The sequence below is a fragment of the Hypanus sabinus genome, chromosome 6 (assembly GCF_030144855.1).
Source record: "Hypanus sabinus isolate sHypSab1 chromosome 6, sHypSab1.hap1, whole genome shotgun sequence".
NCBI classification, from domain to species: Eukaryota; Metazoa; Chordata; class Chondrichthyes; order Myliobatiformes; family Dasyatidae; genus Hypanus; species Hypanus sabinus.
Window position 1 is genome coordinate 20169005 of NC_082711.1, and position 16391 is coordinate 20185395.

Sequence of the window (16391 nt, forward strand, 5' to 3'; positions counted from 1 at the left end):
TTATCCCGGCTGCTGGACAAACCTATGTTTATGCCTGTGCATCTGAACCAAAACTCTGCAATGTAAAAAGCAAGAGTATTCAAGGTGGAAACAGGAAGTTTAAACTGTTTTGTATTAACATGTACTGGATACCTATCACATTGAAGTCAATCTTGCAAGTTGACCATACCTAGTATCAAGTATGAAGCATGTTGATACATTTCTGTGAAACTGCTTCAGTTTGTAATTGTAATTGGATGAAACTGTTTATATTAATAAGTGTAAAATCTATATATTAAAAAAATCTGGAGAGTTTTAAATCAAGTTCCTGAGTTCCAGTGGCAGTACTTGCCAGTCTCTGGATTGTGGTTATATTGCTTCACCGCTAACCTGTCCTGTACCTGTGAGACCAATTAATCGCTCTTGGGAAGTATTTTAAATATTCTACCTCAATATTCTACTGCTGCTCATCAATTTCCCTTTCTCAGTTATAAAAAATATCATTGTAAAATGGCTGGCTTCCTTTTTTCATTCTTTGATATTGCTTTTCATTTTCAACAGATTGCGACAGTCTTGTGTTTGAAATAAAATACGTTATAAAGAAACTCATGGCTCTTTCAACTAATTTGCTTTTGGCCAAAACTCTAAAACCAAAACCTGTATTGATCTAATGTGCAGTGACAGGACTGTATTAACCAGTGAATTGGAAATATAGAGGGTTCAGTGAACAATCTACTGTGCACTACAGGAAAATCATCTATAGAATGGAACAAGAACTTGTAGTCATAACTATTGTGAGATTTTCCAAAAATAGCAGGGTGATTGCTCCCTAAGTTGCAATGATGGTAACATAAATTGTAGGGTTAAAATCAATTCCAGTCACCTACATCAGAATGATCTCTAGTTGTGATTGATGGGAGAATCACCAATCACTTCCACTGCAGCTAGTGCTAATATTTTACACTGGTAACAGCAGCTGATGAGGCAAAAGTTCCTTGAACATTTTGTGGGGGGGAGAAATTCCCTTAAGTGTTTGCATTTTCATTGTGACTTAGACTTAAGTGAGAAGAAAAATTGAGGTTTTGACTCAGCTAAAGAAACTGAATATATAGAAATGAGTGCTGGGTCATGCAACACAAATGAGCTCTTTTGGTGCTTGTCAATATTGATCATGGTGCCCTTTTTACACTAATCATTTATGGATGGGTCAGTGCCAGCATCCACAGGGTCATTTCACATTGCATGTGCATATAGAGTAGAAGTTGCCATATCAACCTCTGTGAGGCTGATAAATTGCTTAGCTGTGGGAGAGATGTCAATGAGCTAGAAAGATGCAGATACATGACAATGACTGGAGTATTTGAGTTGTAAGGAAAGATTGCGTAGCGTGAGGCTGTTTACCCTGGAATGGAGGAGGCACTTGATGGACAGAGTAAATTGATACACTCATTTTTCAGGAACAGGGGAGTCTAAAATCTAGAGGGCATAGGTTTAAAGGGAATCTGAGAGAAAAGTTTCTCCACACAGAGTCGTGGGATGAAACAAGTTGCCAGAAGAAATGGTAAGAGTGGGTACAATTACAGTGTTTAAAAGACTTCTAGAAGAGTACATATATTGAAAGGAAAAGTTTAAGGGGTGGGTGCCAAACACAGGCAAATAGGACTAGCCAAGGTAGGCATCTTGTTTGGCTGAAAGAGCCAAAGAGTATGACTTTGAGTTAAATATTAAGTTATTTATTTCTACTGTGAGATAAATATATATCTAAATCACAAATTGCTTAAAAGTGGTACAAGTCATGAGGAACATCCAAGCAGAGAGAAGTGAGATTGGAGACCCTGAGGAACTAGTTTTGGCATGCATATGTCACAGTAATTAGTACATGTATCTGAAGAGATGATCACAGATAGCAATTGAGTTAGGAAACTGACATCTATGATAGATAAAAGGAAACTCGTTAACAGACCTCCAAGCCTTATAACAGGACATTTCTCAGGAGACAATGACAGAAGCTCAGGAGGTATGGAGTTAGAATCTGAAGGTGGAGAGTATGAACTGAGCAACCTCACGTGTGGGTGGCTGTTGGGAGGCTTCTTAAATTCAATGAGTATGACAGTGATTTGATTTGATTTGCTAGGGGAAGGAGAAAGGGATTCTTCAAATCCAAAAGGAATTTTTGTTGAATTTATTCTGGGGATACTGATCTTGCTGAGAACATCAGAATTCATTGTCCACCAGTGTTTACCCTCAAACTGAGGAGGCACTTAAAAGTCAGAGTCGATCACATTGGTGATTCTTAAGGCTTGGAGGTCAGAATTTGGTAAGACACATTTCCTTTTGAATAGTTATGAATGGACCACGTATAACAATCCTATAGTTTCATGATTGCCATGAGTAATACCAGCTTTTAATTACAATATTATTTAATTACTTGAATTTAAATTCCCCAGCTGCTGTGGTGTAATTTGTGGATGGTCTGGACTGCCAGATGCCAGCCTAGTAACCTCTTCCCCATGTTATCATATGCGTCTGACAGGTCAGATTTAAGGAAGTAAGATACTCATTGGACCAGATCAGAACCACTGTCACTGTAAATCCGTAAATTAACTCGGGAGAAATATCTAGATGTAAAAAGTAATTAGAATGTATTATTGCAGTCAAGGGAGGGTTGATAATATCAGTCAAAGCTCTCAATCTATTTGCTATTATAATGAATCCCTCCTGTAGAACTGGATACACTTTGTGGGCCACTTTTTCTTATGTATCAATAACCTGAGCCTCATCTGTGTGAGTAATTAGAATGCAAGCATTTTATGTGCCACGTCTGGGAACCATTGGATAGATGAATCCCATTTTGATGTGATGTGACCAAACTTGGTGCCTGTCTTCACAGATAAGACATCTACAGACAGCCAAATGTATCAGTGCTCAGAACCATCCTAGCCAAAAAGGAGGAATAGTGGTAGTCAAAGAATGCAACTTATCAGACCCAGATCAGGTGAGTAGGTTGTTCCTACTGGGTTTGGGTTATAACCAGCTCACTTAGACTTTCTGTACGAAGTTGGGGAGATGAAAATGCTGAATTTAATTTGTGATTTTGTTTTGATAAATAAACCCTTAGCACATAGAACAGTACAGGCTTTTTGGCCCACAGTGTTGTGCTGAACTTTTAACTTATTCTAAGATCAGTGTAACCCTTCCCTCCCACAGAGCCCTCCATTTTTCTATCTGCCCTTTCTGCTTTCCACAGGGATCACTCCCTACGTGACAGCCTTGTCCATTTGATTGCCCCCGCCGATCTCCCTCCTGGTACTTATCCTTGTAAGCGGAACAAGTGCTACACCTGCCCTTACACTTCCTCCCTCACCAGCATTCAGGGTCCCAGACAGTCCTTCCAGGTGAGGCGACACTTCACCTGTGAGTCGGCTGGTGTGACATACTGCATCTGGTGCTCCCAGTGTAGCCTTCTACATGCCTTACGCAGACTGGGAGACTGTTTCGCTGAACACCTATGCTCTGTCCGCCAGAGAAAGCAGGATCTCCCAGTGGCCACACATTTTAATTCCATGTCCCATTCCCATTCCGATATGTCTATCCATGGCCTCCTCTACTGCCAAGATGAAGCCACACTCAGGTTGGAGGAACAGCACCTTATATTGCGACTGGGTAGCCTCCAACCTGATGGCTTGAACATTGATTTCTCTAACTTCCGTTAATGCCCCTCCTCCCCTTCTTACCCATTCCTTATTTATTTATTCATTAATTTCCCCTTTTTTCTCTCTGTCCCTCTCACAATCACTCCTTGCCTGCTCTCCACCTTCCTCTGATGCTCCCCTCCCCCTTTCTTTCTCATAAAGGCCTCCCAGCCCATGATCCTCTCCCTTCTCCAGCTCTGTATCCCTTTTGCCAATCACCCTTCTAGCTCTTAGCTTCACCCCACCCTCTCCTGTCTTCTGTCATTTCAGATCTCCCCTTCCCCTTCCACTTCCAAATCTCTTACTATCTGTTCTTTCAGTTAGTCCTGACGAATGGTCCTGGCCTGAAACATCGACTGTACTTTTTCCTGTAGATGCTACCTGGCCTGCTGCGTTCCACCAGCATTTTGTGTGTGTTGCTTAAATATACCCAATGACCTGGTCTCCATGATTGCATCTGGCAGCACATTCCACAAATTCACTAAAGAAATTTCTCTGCATCTCTGTTTGGATGGATACACTTTGTATGCCTCTCTATCCTGATGCTGTGCCCTCTTGTCCTAGACCCTCCCACCATGGGAAACATCCTTTCCACATTTACTCTGTCTAGTCCTTTCAACATTCAAAAGGTTTCAATGAGATCCCCTCCACATCCTTCTAAATTCCAGTGAGCACAGACCTAGAGACATCGAATGTTCCTTGTATAATAACCGTTTCATTCCTGGAATCATCCTTGTGAACCTTCTCTGGACCCTTTCCAATGCCAACAAATCTCTTCTAAGATGAGGAGCCCAAAACTGTTCAAAATATTCGAGGTGAGGCCTCACCAGTGCCTCAAAAAACCTCAGCATCACATCCTTGCTCTTATATTCTAGACCTCTTGAAATGAATGCTAACGTTGCATTTGCATTCCTCACCACCGACTCAACCTGCAAGTTAACCTTCAGTGTGTTCTTCACAAGGATTCCCTAGTCCTTTTGCATAGCAGATTTTTGGATTTTCTCCCTGTTTAGAAAATAGTCTGCACATTTATTTCTACTACCAAAATGCATGACCATGCGTTTTCCAACATTATATTTCATTTGCCACTTACTTCTCCATTCTCCTAATCTGTCTAAGTCTTTCTGCAGCCTTCCTGTTTCCTCAACACCACCTGCCCCTCCACTAATCTTCATATCATCTGCAAACTTGGCAACAAAGCCATCTATTCCATCATCTAAATCATTTATATACAGCATAAAAAGAAGTGGTCCCACACCAACCCCTGTGGAACACCTCTAGTCACTGGCAGCCAACCAGTCAAGGATCCTTTTATTCCCTCCCACTGCCTCCTTCCAATCAGCCAATGCTCTAATCATCTTAGTTGCTTTCCTGTAATACCACAGGCTCTTAACTTGGTAAGCAGCCTCATGTGTGGCACCTTGTCAAAGGCCTTCTGAAAGTCCAAATATACGACATCCATTGCATCCCCTTCAACTATCCTACTTGTAACCTCATCAAAGAATTCTAACAAGTTCGTCAGGCAGGATTTTCCTTTAAGCAAACCAGCATGATTTGTCCTGTCTAGTCCTGTGTCACCAAATACTTCATTACCTCATCCTTGACAGTTGACTCTAACATCTTCCCAACCACTGAGGTCAGGCTAACTGGCCTATAATTTCCTTTCTGCTGCCTTCCTCCTTTCTTAAAAGAGTGGAATAATATTTGCAATTTTCCAGTCCTCTGGCACCATGCCAGAGTCCAATGATTTTTGAAAGATCATTTCTAATGCTGCCACAATCTCTACTGCTACCTCTTTCCAAACCTTAGGGTGCAGTTCATCTGGTCTGGCTGGCTATGTACTTTGTGAGGTCTTTCAGCTTTTTGAGCACCTTCTCCCTTGTAATAGTAACTGCTCTCACTTCTCTTCCCTCACACCCTTCAACATCTGGCACACCGCTAGTGTCTTCCACAGTGAAGACAGATGCAAAATACTCATTTAGTTCATTGGCCATCTCCTTCTCCCCTATTATTATTTCCCCAGCCTCATTTTCTAATGGTCCTATATCCACTCTCATCTCTCTTTTATTTCCCCTCTTCCTCCCAACCACCATCCAATTTTGAAATGAACATTGAACCCAAGAAAGCAAGTTCATTTTTAAATTATTTGTTTTTGCACTATTTAATTAAACTAATACACACATGTATATACTTACTGTAAATCCTTTATTTTTTCCTATATTTATCATTGTACAGCTGCCAGTAAATTAACAAATTTCCCAACATATGCCAGTGATATTAAACCTGATTCTGATGATCCCTTTAAGTCAGAAGATTTTCAGAAGCTGAGTTCAAGCACAGAACGATAGAAGATAAGTTTCTGTTTGTGTATTTGATTTGTATTTACTATTCTCATCAGTGGTGGTATTTGCAGGTTTGGGTTTATAATGAAGAACACGAACTAATTCTTGCCAACCTTCTCTGCTTGGACATGGCAGAGACTCACCAATCAGATTCTCCACGTCTTATGAAATGTCATGGATCTGGGGGATCCCAACAGTGGATTTTGGGGGTAAGCAGTTTTTTTTTTAACTTTGAGGTGCTAGAGCATCTTTGATTAATTGTAATGCCTAATGTTTAAGTAAACTTGCAACAAATCATTATGTAATTCTTACTGGGTGCATAGTAATATAGCGGTTAGCACAATGCCATTACAGCTTGGGGCTTCAGAGTTCGGAGTTCAATTCCGGAGTTGTGTGTAAGGAATTTTTATGTTCTCCCCATGACTGCATGTTTCCTCCATGTTCTCTAGTTTAGAGATCTTGGGAAGTACAGCACAGAAACAGGCCCTTCAGCCAATATAGTCCAGGCCAAAACTATTTAAACTGCCTACTTCTATCGACCTGTACTGGAACCAGAGCCTTCCATATCCCTACTATCCATGTACCTATCCAAACTTCTCTTAAATGCTGAAATGAAGCTCACAAGCACCACCTGTGCTGGCAGCTCATTCCACACTTTTGTGACCCTCTGAGTGAATAAGTTTCCCCTCAAGTTCTCGTTAAACTTCTCACCTTTCACCCTTAACCCATGACCTCTGGTTATAGTCCCACCCAGCCTCAGTGGATAAAGCCTACTTGCATTTACCCCATGTTTAACACACATAGTTTTGTATACCTTGATCAAATCTCTTCTCAGTCTTCTACATTCTAAAACAGTACAGTGCTAACCTATTCTTATAATTCAGGTCCTCCAGACCTGGCAACATTCTTGTAAATTTTCTCTGAACTCTTTCAACATTGTTTATATCTTTCCAGTAGGTAGGTGACCAAAACTGCAGACACTACTCCAAATTAGGCCTCACCAACATTTCATACAACAAGTAGCATCCCATCTCCTGTACTCACTGCTTTGATTAATAAAGGCTTTCTTTACGACTCTATCTACCTGTGATGCCACTTTCAATGGAAGTCCTTCCATAGGAAGACACAGTGGTTAATAGGTAAATTGGACATTGTAAATTGTCCAGTGAACAACATACACAAAATGCCGGTGATTAGGTTAGGGTTAAATAGCTGGGTTGCTGGCCAGAACTGTGCTGTATCTCTAAATAAATAAATAGCTCCATAGCAAAATGCGTCTAAAGGGATTTTATATGGATATGTTAGAAGTACATTTTGAGTGTTTTTACTTTTGCACTGGTACATTTCACTTCCCACAGTCAGTCAGTGAGACTTAATCCCAGGAATCGGGAATGTTGACATTGTGATAATACAGGAGGCAGAAATGACCAATGAGACCCCCTCCTAAAAATCCGTCAGCCGGCAAAATTACGGAAAGTCCTGTCAATAATGCTATTAAACAGCACTTACTCATCAGTTACTTGCTCATAGTGTTCGTCTACCCAAGATCACTTGGCTCAAGCCCTCAGTTTCTATATGGAATTTTATAATGGAATAAAATACTCAATTTAATAGGAGATTGTTCTTGATGTCAAAACATTAAGACATGCTGGTAAAATTGAAATCAATGGGAAATATTTCTTGACATTCAATCACCTCACCACCAGGACAGCCTGCAGGAATTCCTTAGGGTAGTGACCTAGGCTCAACCATTTTCACTTACTTCATCGATGACTTTCCTTCTAAAGTTGGAATAAGTGCAACTTGGTTAAAATCTATTCACAAGTCCTCAGAAAACTAAACAGCCGACGCAGCAGGAACTACCATCTTCAATATACAGAGTCTCGCCAAATGATCAGAGACTCAACTACAAGGAAATCTGCAGATGCTGGAAATTCAAACAACATACAAAATGCTGGTGGAACACAGGAGGCCAGGCAGCATCTATAGGGAGAAGCACTGTCGACATTTCGGGCCTAGACCCTTCGTCAGGACTAACTGAAAGATAGTAAGAGATTTGAAAGTAGGAGGGGCAGGGGAAAATGCGAAATGATAGAAGACCAGAGTGGGTGGGGTGAAGCTGAGAGCCAGAAAGGTGATTGGCAAAAGGGATACAGAGCTGGAGAAGGGAAAGAATCATGGGACGGGAGACCTAGGGAGAAAGAAAGGGGGAGGGGAGCACCAGAGGGAGATGGAGAACAGGCAGAGTGATGGGCAGAGAGAGAGAGGAAAAAAGAGGAGGGGGGAGAAAAACTAAATTTATCAGGGATGGGGTAAGAAGGGGAGGAGGGACATATTCAGTGGAAGTTAGAGAAGTCAGTGTTCATGCCATCAGGTTGGAGGCTACCCAGCCAGTATATAAGGTGTTGTTACTCCAACCTGAGTGTGGTTTCATCAATGACTCAAATAGACCAGATTCAAAAGCTGTGGCACCGTAGAAAATTCTCCTAGCTAAGAAATGCGGCTTCAACACTCTTATAGCACAATATAAGACAAAGTAGCCTACTTGGTAGCTCATCCAACTTCCTAAACTTTCAATTCTGTACACCACTGGCACACTGGGCCTGCAATATGTGCCATCTACAAAAAGAACTTCAATTTCTTATGTAGATGACTCCAAAATGCCTCTCAGAGTTGTGTCTGCTCTCATCAAATGGACAATGCCGTCATGAAAAATAGAATCCCCATGTGCAGGTTATCCACCAAAACTCACACCATCCTGTCTTGGAAATAACTTGCCTTTGGTGTTGAGTCTAAAACATGGAACTTCTGACTCAACAGATTTGTGGCAGTACCATCTGCATTAATTAATTCACTACCACCTTCTCGAGAGCAATAGGGGATAAATGCCAGTAATGGCTGGATGCGGCTCATTTCCTAGCGTATGCGAACCGACTCACAATTAGATAGCCTACGGGGGTTTGCGAGCACAGAGCTTTGGAGCCTCTTCGCCATGGGGGGCCGGTTGACAGAGGCTTAAAAGTGAGGCTGAAGTTTTCGAATAAAGTTTTTCCTTCGACTGCAGTTACCGACTCCGTGTCGTAATTTTAGCGCTGTTTGTAGCACACCGCTACAATTGGTGACCCCGACGGTCCAAACGATTTTTGGACCAGAAATGACCGACGCCGCCTCTGTTCATGCGGTTTCGTTGAAACTGCCGGGTTTCTGGACACAGCGCCCGGACCTATGGTTCCAGCAAGCCGAAGCCCAATTCCACGTTCGCCGGATCACCTCAGAAGACACCCGCTACTACTACGTGGTGGGCTCCCTCGACCAGGACACAGCTGCCCAGGTCGCGGAGTTCGTACAGTCGCCCCCGGCAGACGGCAAGTACACGGAATTCAAAGCCCTGCTCCTCAGGACTTTCGGACTCTCACGGCGCGAGCGGGCTGCCCGTTTACTGCACGTGGATGGCTTGGGCGACAGACCTCCATCGGCTTTAATGAACGAGATGTTGTCTCTGGCCGAGGGACACACAGGCCTCATGTTTGAGCAGGCATTCCTGGAGCAGCTGCCCGAGGACATACGCCTGCTGCTGTCCGACGCGGATTTCAGTGACCCCCGGAAGGTGGCAGCCCGGGCGGACTTGCTGTGGAACGCCAGAAAGGTGTCCATCGCACAGATCACCCAGCCACGCTCCCGGCAGCAAACCAGTCCAGGCCCGGCCGCAGAGCCCACTAACCCCCGGCCCAATGACCACTGGTGCTTCTACCACCAGCGGTGGGGCGCAGAAGCCCGCCGTTGCCGCCCGCCCTGCAAGTTCCCGGGAAACGCCAGGGCCAGCCGCCGCTGATGGCTACGGCGGCTGGCCATCGGGATAGCCTCCTGTATGTGTGGGATAGCAGGTCGGGACGCCGCTTTTTGGTCGATACTGGGGCTGAGGTCAGCGTTTTACCTCCGACAAGTTACGACACTCGCAGCAGGGCACCGGGTCCCCCCCTGAGGGCCGTGAATGGCAGCACAGTAAGGACCTATGGCACCCGTCAGGTGCAGCTACAGTTCGGCCCCAGCCAGTTCACGTGGGACTTCACACTGGCCGCCGTAGCCCAACCGCTTCTGGGTGCGGATTTTTTGCGAGCTCACAGCCTGCTGGTTGACCTGCCCAGGAAGAGACTGGTACACGCCGAGACCTTTCAGACGTTCTCCCTGGGCGCGGCCCAGTTGCCAGCCCCTCACCTCGGCTCCATCACGCTGTCCGACAACGACTTCACCAGGGTCCTGGCGGAGTTCCCATCGGTTCTGGCACCGCAGTTCACAGCAGCCATGCCCAGGCACGGCGTACAGCACCACATCCCGACACAGGGACCACCCCTCCATGCCCGTGCTCGGCGGCTTCCCCCGGACAAGCTCCGACTGGCGAAGGAGGAGTTCCAGAGAATGGAGGAATTGGGGATCATCCGGCGGTCCGACAGCCCCTGGGCTTCCCCCCTGCACATGGTGCCCAAAGCGACGGGGGGCTGGAGACCGTGCGGCGACTACCGCAGGCTGAACGAGGCTACCACACCGGACCGCTACCCTGTGCCGCACATTCAGGACTTTGCGGCAAACCTGCACGGCGCCCGGATCTTCTCCAAGGTCGACCTTGTCCGAGGGTACCATCAAATCCCGATGCATCCTGACGACGTCCCCAAGACGGCTCTCATCACCCCGTTTGGCCTCTTCGAGTTCCTCCGCATGCCGTTCGGCCTGAAGAATGCCGCACAGACGTTCCAGCGGTTAATGGACGCGGTGGGACGGGACCTGGACTTCGCGTTCATCTATTTGGATGACATCCTCATAGCCAGCGGCAGTCGTCAGGAGCATCTGTCCCACCTCCGTCAACTCTGCGCCCGACTGCGTGAGTACGGTCTTACAATTAACCCTGCCAAATGCCAGTTCGGACTTGATACCATTGACTTCCTGGGCCACAGGATTACTAAAGACGGGGCAACCCCTCTGCCCGCTAAGGTAGATGCGGTCCGCCACTTCCCCCGACCCACCACGGTCAAAGGCCTTCAGGAATTCGTAGGTATGGTCAATTTCTACCGCCGCTTCCTCCCTTCAGCTGCCCGGATCATGCGCCCCCTGTTCGCCCTGATGTCGGGTCCGAGCAAGGACATTACCTGGGACGAGGAGTCCGCCGCCGCTTTCGTTCAAACGAAGGAAGCTTTGGCTGACGCCGCAATGCTAGTACATCCCAGAATGGACACCCCTACCGCCCTCACAGTGGACGCATCAAACACGGCAGTCGGTGGGGTGCTGGAGCAGCTCATCGCAGGTCGCTGGCAACCCCTGGCGTTTTTCAGCAAACACCTGCGGCCACCCGAGCTCAAGTACAGTGCTTTTGACCGGGAACTGTTGGCGCTCTACCTGGCAATCCGGCATTTCAGGTACTTCCTAGAAGGTCGGCCCTTCACCGCGTTCACGGACCACAAACCGCTTACCTTTGCGTTTACGAAAGCATCCGACCCCTGGTCATCCCGCCAGCAACGCCACCTGTCCTACATCTCTGAATACACAACGGATGTCCGGCACGTCTCGGGTAAGGACAATGTCGTGGCGGATGCGCTCTCTCGCCCTACCGTTCATGCCCTTTCCCAAGGGGTAGACTTTGAGGCACTGGCAGAGGCACAGCAGGTAGATGAGGAGATTCCGAGTTACAGGACTGCAGTCTCTGGTTTGCAGCTCCAGGACTTCCCCGTGGGCCCAGGTGAGAGGACCCTACTCTGTGACGTCGCCACCAACCAGCCCCGTCCGGTCGTCCCCGCAGCCTGGCGGCGATGTGTTTTCGACTCCATTCATAACTTGGCGCATCCCTCCATCCGGACAATTGTCCGGATGGTTTCCAGCAGGTTCGTTTGGCACGGACTCCGCAAACAGGTCAGTGAATGGGCCAGGACGTGCATGCACTGCCAGACGGCCAAGGTTCAGCGGCACACCAAAGCCCCACCGCAGCAGTTCCATCCCGCCCACCGGCGTTTCGACCACATTCATGTGGATATCGTGGGCCCCCTGCCAGTGTCGCGCGGAGCGCGTTACCTCCTGACTATCGTGGACCGGTTCACAAGATGGCCAGAGGCGGTCCCGCTCACCGACACCACCTCCGAATCTTGCGCCCGAGCCCTGATCGCCACCTGGATATCCCGCTTTGGTGTACCAGCCCACATTACCTCCGACAGAGGCGCCCAGTTCACCTCCAGCCTGTGGTCAGCTATGGCCAGCCTTTTGGGGACTCAGCTGCACCACACCACTGCCTACCACCCACAGTCGAACGGGCTAGTGGAGCGTTTCCACCGTCACCTGAAGTCGGCCCTCATGGCCCGCCTGCGAGGAGCCAACTGGGCGGACGAGCTTCCCTGGGTCCTTCTCGGCATCCGCACAGCGCCCAAGGACGACCTGCACGCCTCGTCGGCCGAGTTGGTATACGGCGCGCCCCTGGCCGTCCCCGGGGAGTTCCTACCAGCCCCGAGGGGGCAAGAGGAAGAACCCGCTGCAGTCCTGGGCAGACTTCGCGAGAAGCTCGGTAACCTGGCCCCCATACCCACTTCACAGCATGGGCGGCACCCGACCTGCGTACCCAAAGACCTACGGAACTGTAAGTTTGTGTTTGTACGAAGGGGCGGGCATCGGCCACCGCTGCAGCGGCCATACGAGGGGCCGTTTACGGTGCTCCGGAACAACGGGTCCACGTTCGTGCTGGACGTTGGGGGGAAGGAGGAGGTTTTCACGGTGGACCGCCTCAAGCCGGCCCATGTGGACCTGGCGCAACCGGCCAAGTTTCCGGCGCCTCGGCGCAGAGGCCGACCTCCCAAGCAGGTTCTGGCCCAGGCTGTGGACATTGGGGGGTGTATCGCCGGTTCTGGGGGGGGGTTATGTGGCGGCTCATTTCCTAGCGTATGCGAACCGACTCACAATTAGATAGCCTACGGGGGTTTGCGAGCACAGAGCTTTGGAGCCTCTTCGCCATGGGGGGCCGGTTGACAGAGGCTTAAAAGTGAGGCTGAAGTTTTCGAATAAAGTTTTTCCTTCGACTGCAGTTACCGACTCCGTGTCGTAATTTTAGCGCTGTTTGTAGCACACCGCTACAGGATCATGAAAAAAATAACGAATGGGTGGCTGCAATTGTAACTTAATCATAGCTTTGAGAGGGATGATAGATTGGAAATAATATGAGGCTTATTGAGCAAAACTAAGGGACTAACATGCTGTAGGTATCTGCAACTGAGGGAAAGGCGAGGCAAAATTTTGACAAGTGCTAAAGCCCCTGGAGAAGTAACAATGGGAACTTTCAATTGCTGTATTAACTGGAGGTTCTGCATGAAACTATAGTGCTCAGATAATTTCTAACAAAATCGGGAATTGTAAGCCAATATGCAGCAATTCTGGGTTTATTTCAAGCAATGAGCAGGTGGTAGATGAGTTAATTGGAAAATACTTTTATGGTGGTCATCGTTCAGTTTGATCTTAATAATGGAAAATAAAACGTAATCACAAGAAAGTCTGCAGATGCTGGAAATACAAAGCAACACACACAAAATGCTGGAGGAACTCAGCAGGTCGGGCAGCATCCATGGAAAAGAACAAATAGTTGACATTTCGGGCTGAGACCCTTTCTCAGGACTGGAAAGGAAGGGGAAGATGCCAGAATACAAGGGTGCCAAGAGGGGATGGAGGCTAGCTGGAAGGTAATAGGTGGGTAGGGAAGGAGAGGACAGGGGTGGGCAGTGATAGGCAGGTGAGAAGAGGTAAGTGGCCTGAGTGGGGAATAGAAATTTTTTTTTTACCGTAAGGAGAAATTGATATTTATGCCATCAGGTTGGAGGTTACCCAGACAGAATATAAGGTGTTGCACCTCCACCTTGAGGGTAGCTTCATCGAGGCACAAGAGGAGGCCATGGACCAATATGTCAGATTGAAAATAGATATTGGAATTACACCGTGAAGTTCTACTTTAGGTGGATGGAGCAGATGTGTTCAATGAAACTGTCCCCCGATTTGTGATGGGTCTCACCAATGTAGAGGAGGCCGCACTGGGAGCACCGGATACAATAGATGGCCCCAGTACGTTCCCAGGTGAAGTGTTGCCTCACATGGAAGGACTGTTGGGGACCCGGGATGGAGGTGAGGGAGAAGGTGAATGCGGCACTTCTGCCATTTGCAGAGATAAATACCAGAAGGGAAAAATAGTGGGGAGGGTCAAATGGACAAGGGAATTATGGAGGGAGTAATCCCTGCAGAGAGTGGGGGTCAGCTGGGTAAGATAAAGCTATGTTTGGTGGTAGGATCCCTTTGGAGACGGTGGAAGTTGTGGAGAATAAGGTGTAAGAGGCTCATGGTGTGGTACGCAAGGACAAAGGGAACATAAAATGGGAATACATGGTAAACTTGTCCCCACAGAAATGAAGGGAGTACAGTGGAAATCCTTTTGCATTCCCATGCATACAGAGCATTTCATTTCTCCAGAACCATCTGCCGAACATGTCATCAGCGTTATAAAAAAAATTTGCAGCTGCTGCACAGATCAAACAATGTGCCAGGGAAGTCTATCTGCTACCACAGACTGCAAGCGTCACAGGTCCAGCAGCACTCAAGCCTTATCAAATCATGATTGATACTTACCTGAGGTTTCAATATTCTGTTGTGCCCAGTACCCCACTTGAACAAATAATGCAGGTCATGGTGTAGGAAGTTCATCACATCTCAGGTCTAAGTAGCCATTACCTTCAGACAATCCCTTAGTTACAGCAAGTAGAAGCAGCCCTTTGAGCACCTGTTCTTGCAATCCTTCCTTTGGTAAGGACAGTCAATATCACTAAGAGTATAGTGAGGAAGTTTCATTATTCTCTATCTTGACATCATGTGGGAGTGAAATTAATCCAGGAAAATGCTTTAAAATTTACAGATAAATAACCGCATATACCAAGTCTCAGCTGGGCAGTGCCTTCAGGTGGTAAACCCTGGCAGCATGAAAGGATACATCGCCATGGCAATCTGTGATGGCTCTGCTGCTCAGCAATGGCAAATGGAGAGTTGACGGAGAAGTGGGCTTTCAAAAGTGGTTTATGAAGACGACTGAATCACTGTTGAGAAATATCTCTCAGGAGCAAGAAAAGCTAGAAATACATGTTGCAACACGAAGTCAGGAAATCCCTGACAGGATCTTCATCTCAAATGTTTCACTTTGTTGATTATATTGATTTAAAATAATAGTTTTACCACAAAATATTTTTCTATTTTTGCCGCAGATTCTATGGACATCATGAGATGACTAAGTTTGAAATGGTTTAAAATACTGTATCAAGTTTTTAATTATTATTTATAAACATCAGTCATATGATTGTTCTAAAATTGACAGGGTTGCATCAGTTTTTAACAAATGTCACAAACAATTTACAATATATAATGTGAATTACATTTCCATAGAGCCATTTAATTAAGATTTTATCATGTATTATGTATGACACATGCATAAATTGTAATTATATTATACATTATTAAAATGATCTCTTTCATCTATTATTACATGGTGAATCCAATAATATTCTAAACCTTGTGGTAGTTAAAAGGTTAAAGTGTTTAGTATGGATGGTTCTGATACAGACATCCAGATTAAAATCATAATCACCAACCTACCCTCTATTCAAAGCTTTCCGGCCTATTTGAAATGATAACTTGAAAGAATCAAAGGAATACTGTTGTATGAAATGGCTGGAGACATTTTCATTTAATTGTTATTAAATGTGCTATTGAAAGTATACAATATTACTAATTTGACAAGGGGGATTGAAGGAGCTGCATCAAATTGATTCAAATTAAACCGAATTCAGACTTACTTTCCCTCTCCCAGCTGATCTGAGGAGGTCAAGTTCTGCATTGCCATCCAGAATGTAACATTAATTTACTATTGAAACCTTAGCGTCACAAATGCTTTCTCCATGAATGCTGCACCTCACCTCTAACAAACTGCAGGAATGAAACTAATCTATGGGTAACTGTTCAATCTACAGCATCTGCATTCCAGAACCAAGGTCACTTCAGTCTCTAATCTGTAGTTGCATCAACAGACGTTGAGAAGTCAAGTTCCGATTCATTGTGGACTTGTTCATAGAGAATGGACTTTAAACTCAACATTCAGAAGGCAAAGGTCCTTGACTCTCAAGCTCTTTATTAGTACAACACAAGCTTACGATTCAATGTTCACACGAAGACCCTTGAAAATATGAGCCACTTTCCAGATCTCAGGAGCCTCCTCTCAGCAAAGGCAGAATTTCATTACTGCCAGCAGAGCCTTGGGCTGATTCAAAAGAATATTTTAAGATCAAGATTTCCAAACAGGCACAAAGGTTCACAATACGCTGCA

The 16391-nt window shown here is 46.1% G+C and overlaps 1 protein-coding gene across 7 annotated transcripts in view; it reads left to right on the plus strand.

Annotated features, from left to right (window-relative positions):
• The window catches only part of galnt11 (UDP-N-acetyl-alpha-D-galactosamine:polypeptide N-acetylgalactosaminyltransferase 11 (GalNAc-T11)), a 135806-nt gene extending 120256 nt beyond the window's left edge, over positions 1-15550 (plus strand). For all 7 annotated transcript variants that reach the window (XM_059971824.1, XM_059971818.1, XM_059971820.1 and 4 more), the window contains 3 exons: positions 2870-2974; positions 6085-6222; positions 14934-15550. In XM_059971824.1, coding sequence (XP_059827807.1) covers positions 2870-2974; positions 6085-6222; positions 14934-15065 — 375 coding nt within the window. In that variant the 3' untranslated portion in view covers positions 15066-15550. The remainder of the gene's footprint in view (positions 1-2869; positions 2975-6084; positions 6223-14933) is intronic.
• The last annotated feature ends 841 nt before the right edge of the window (positions 15551-16391 follow it).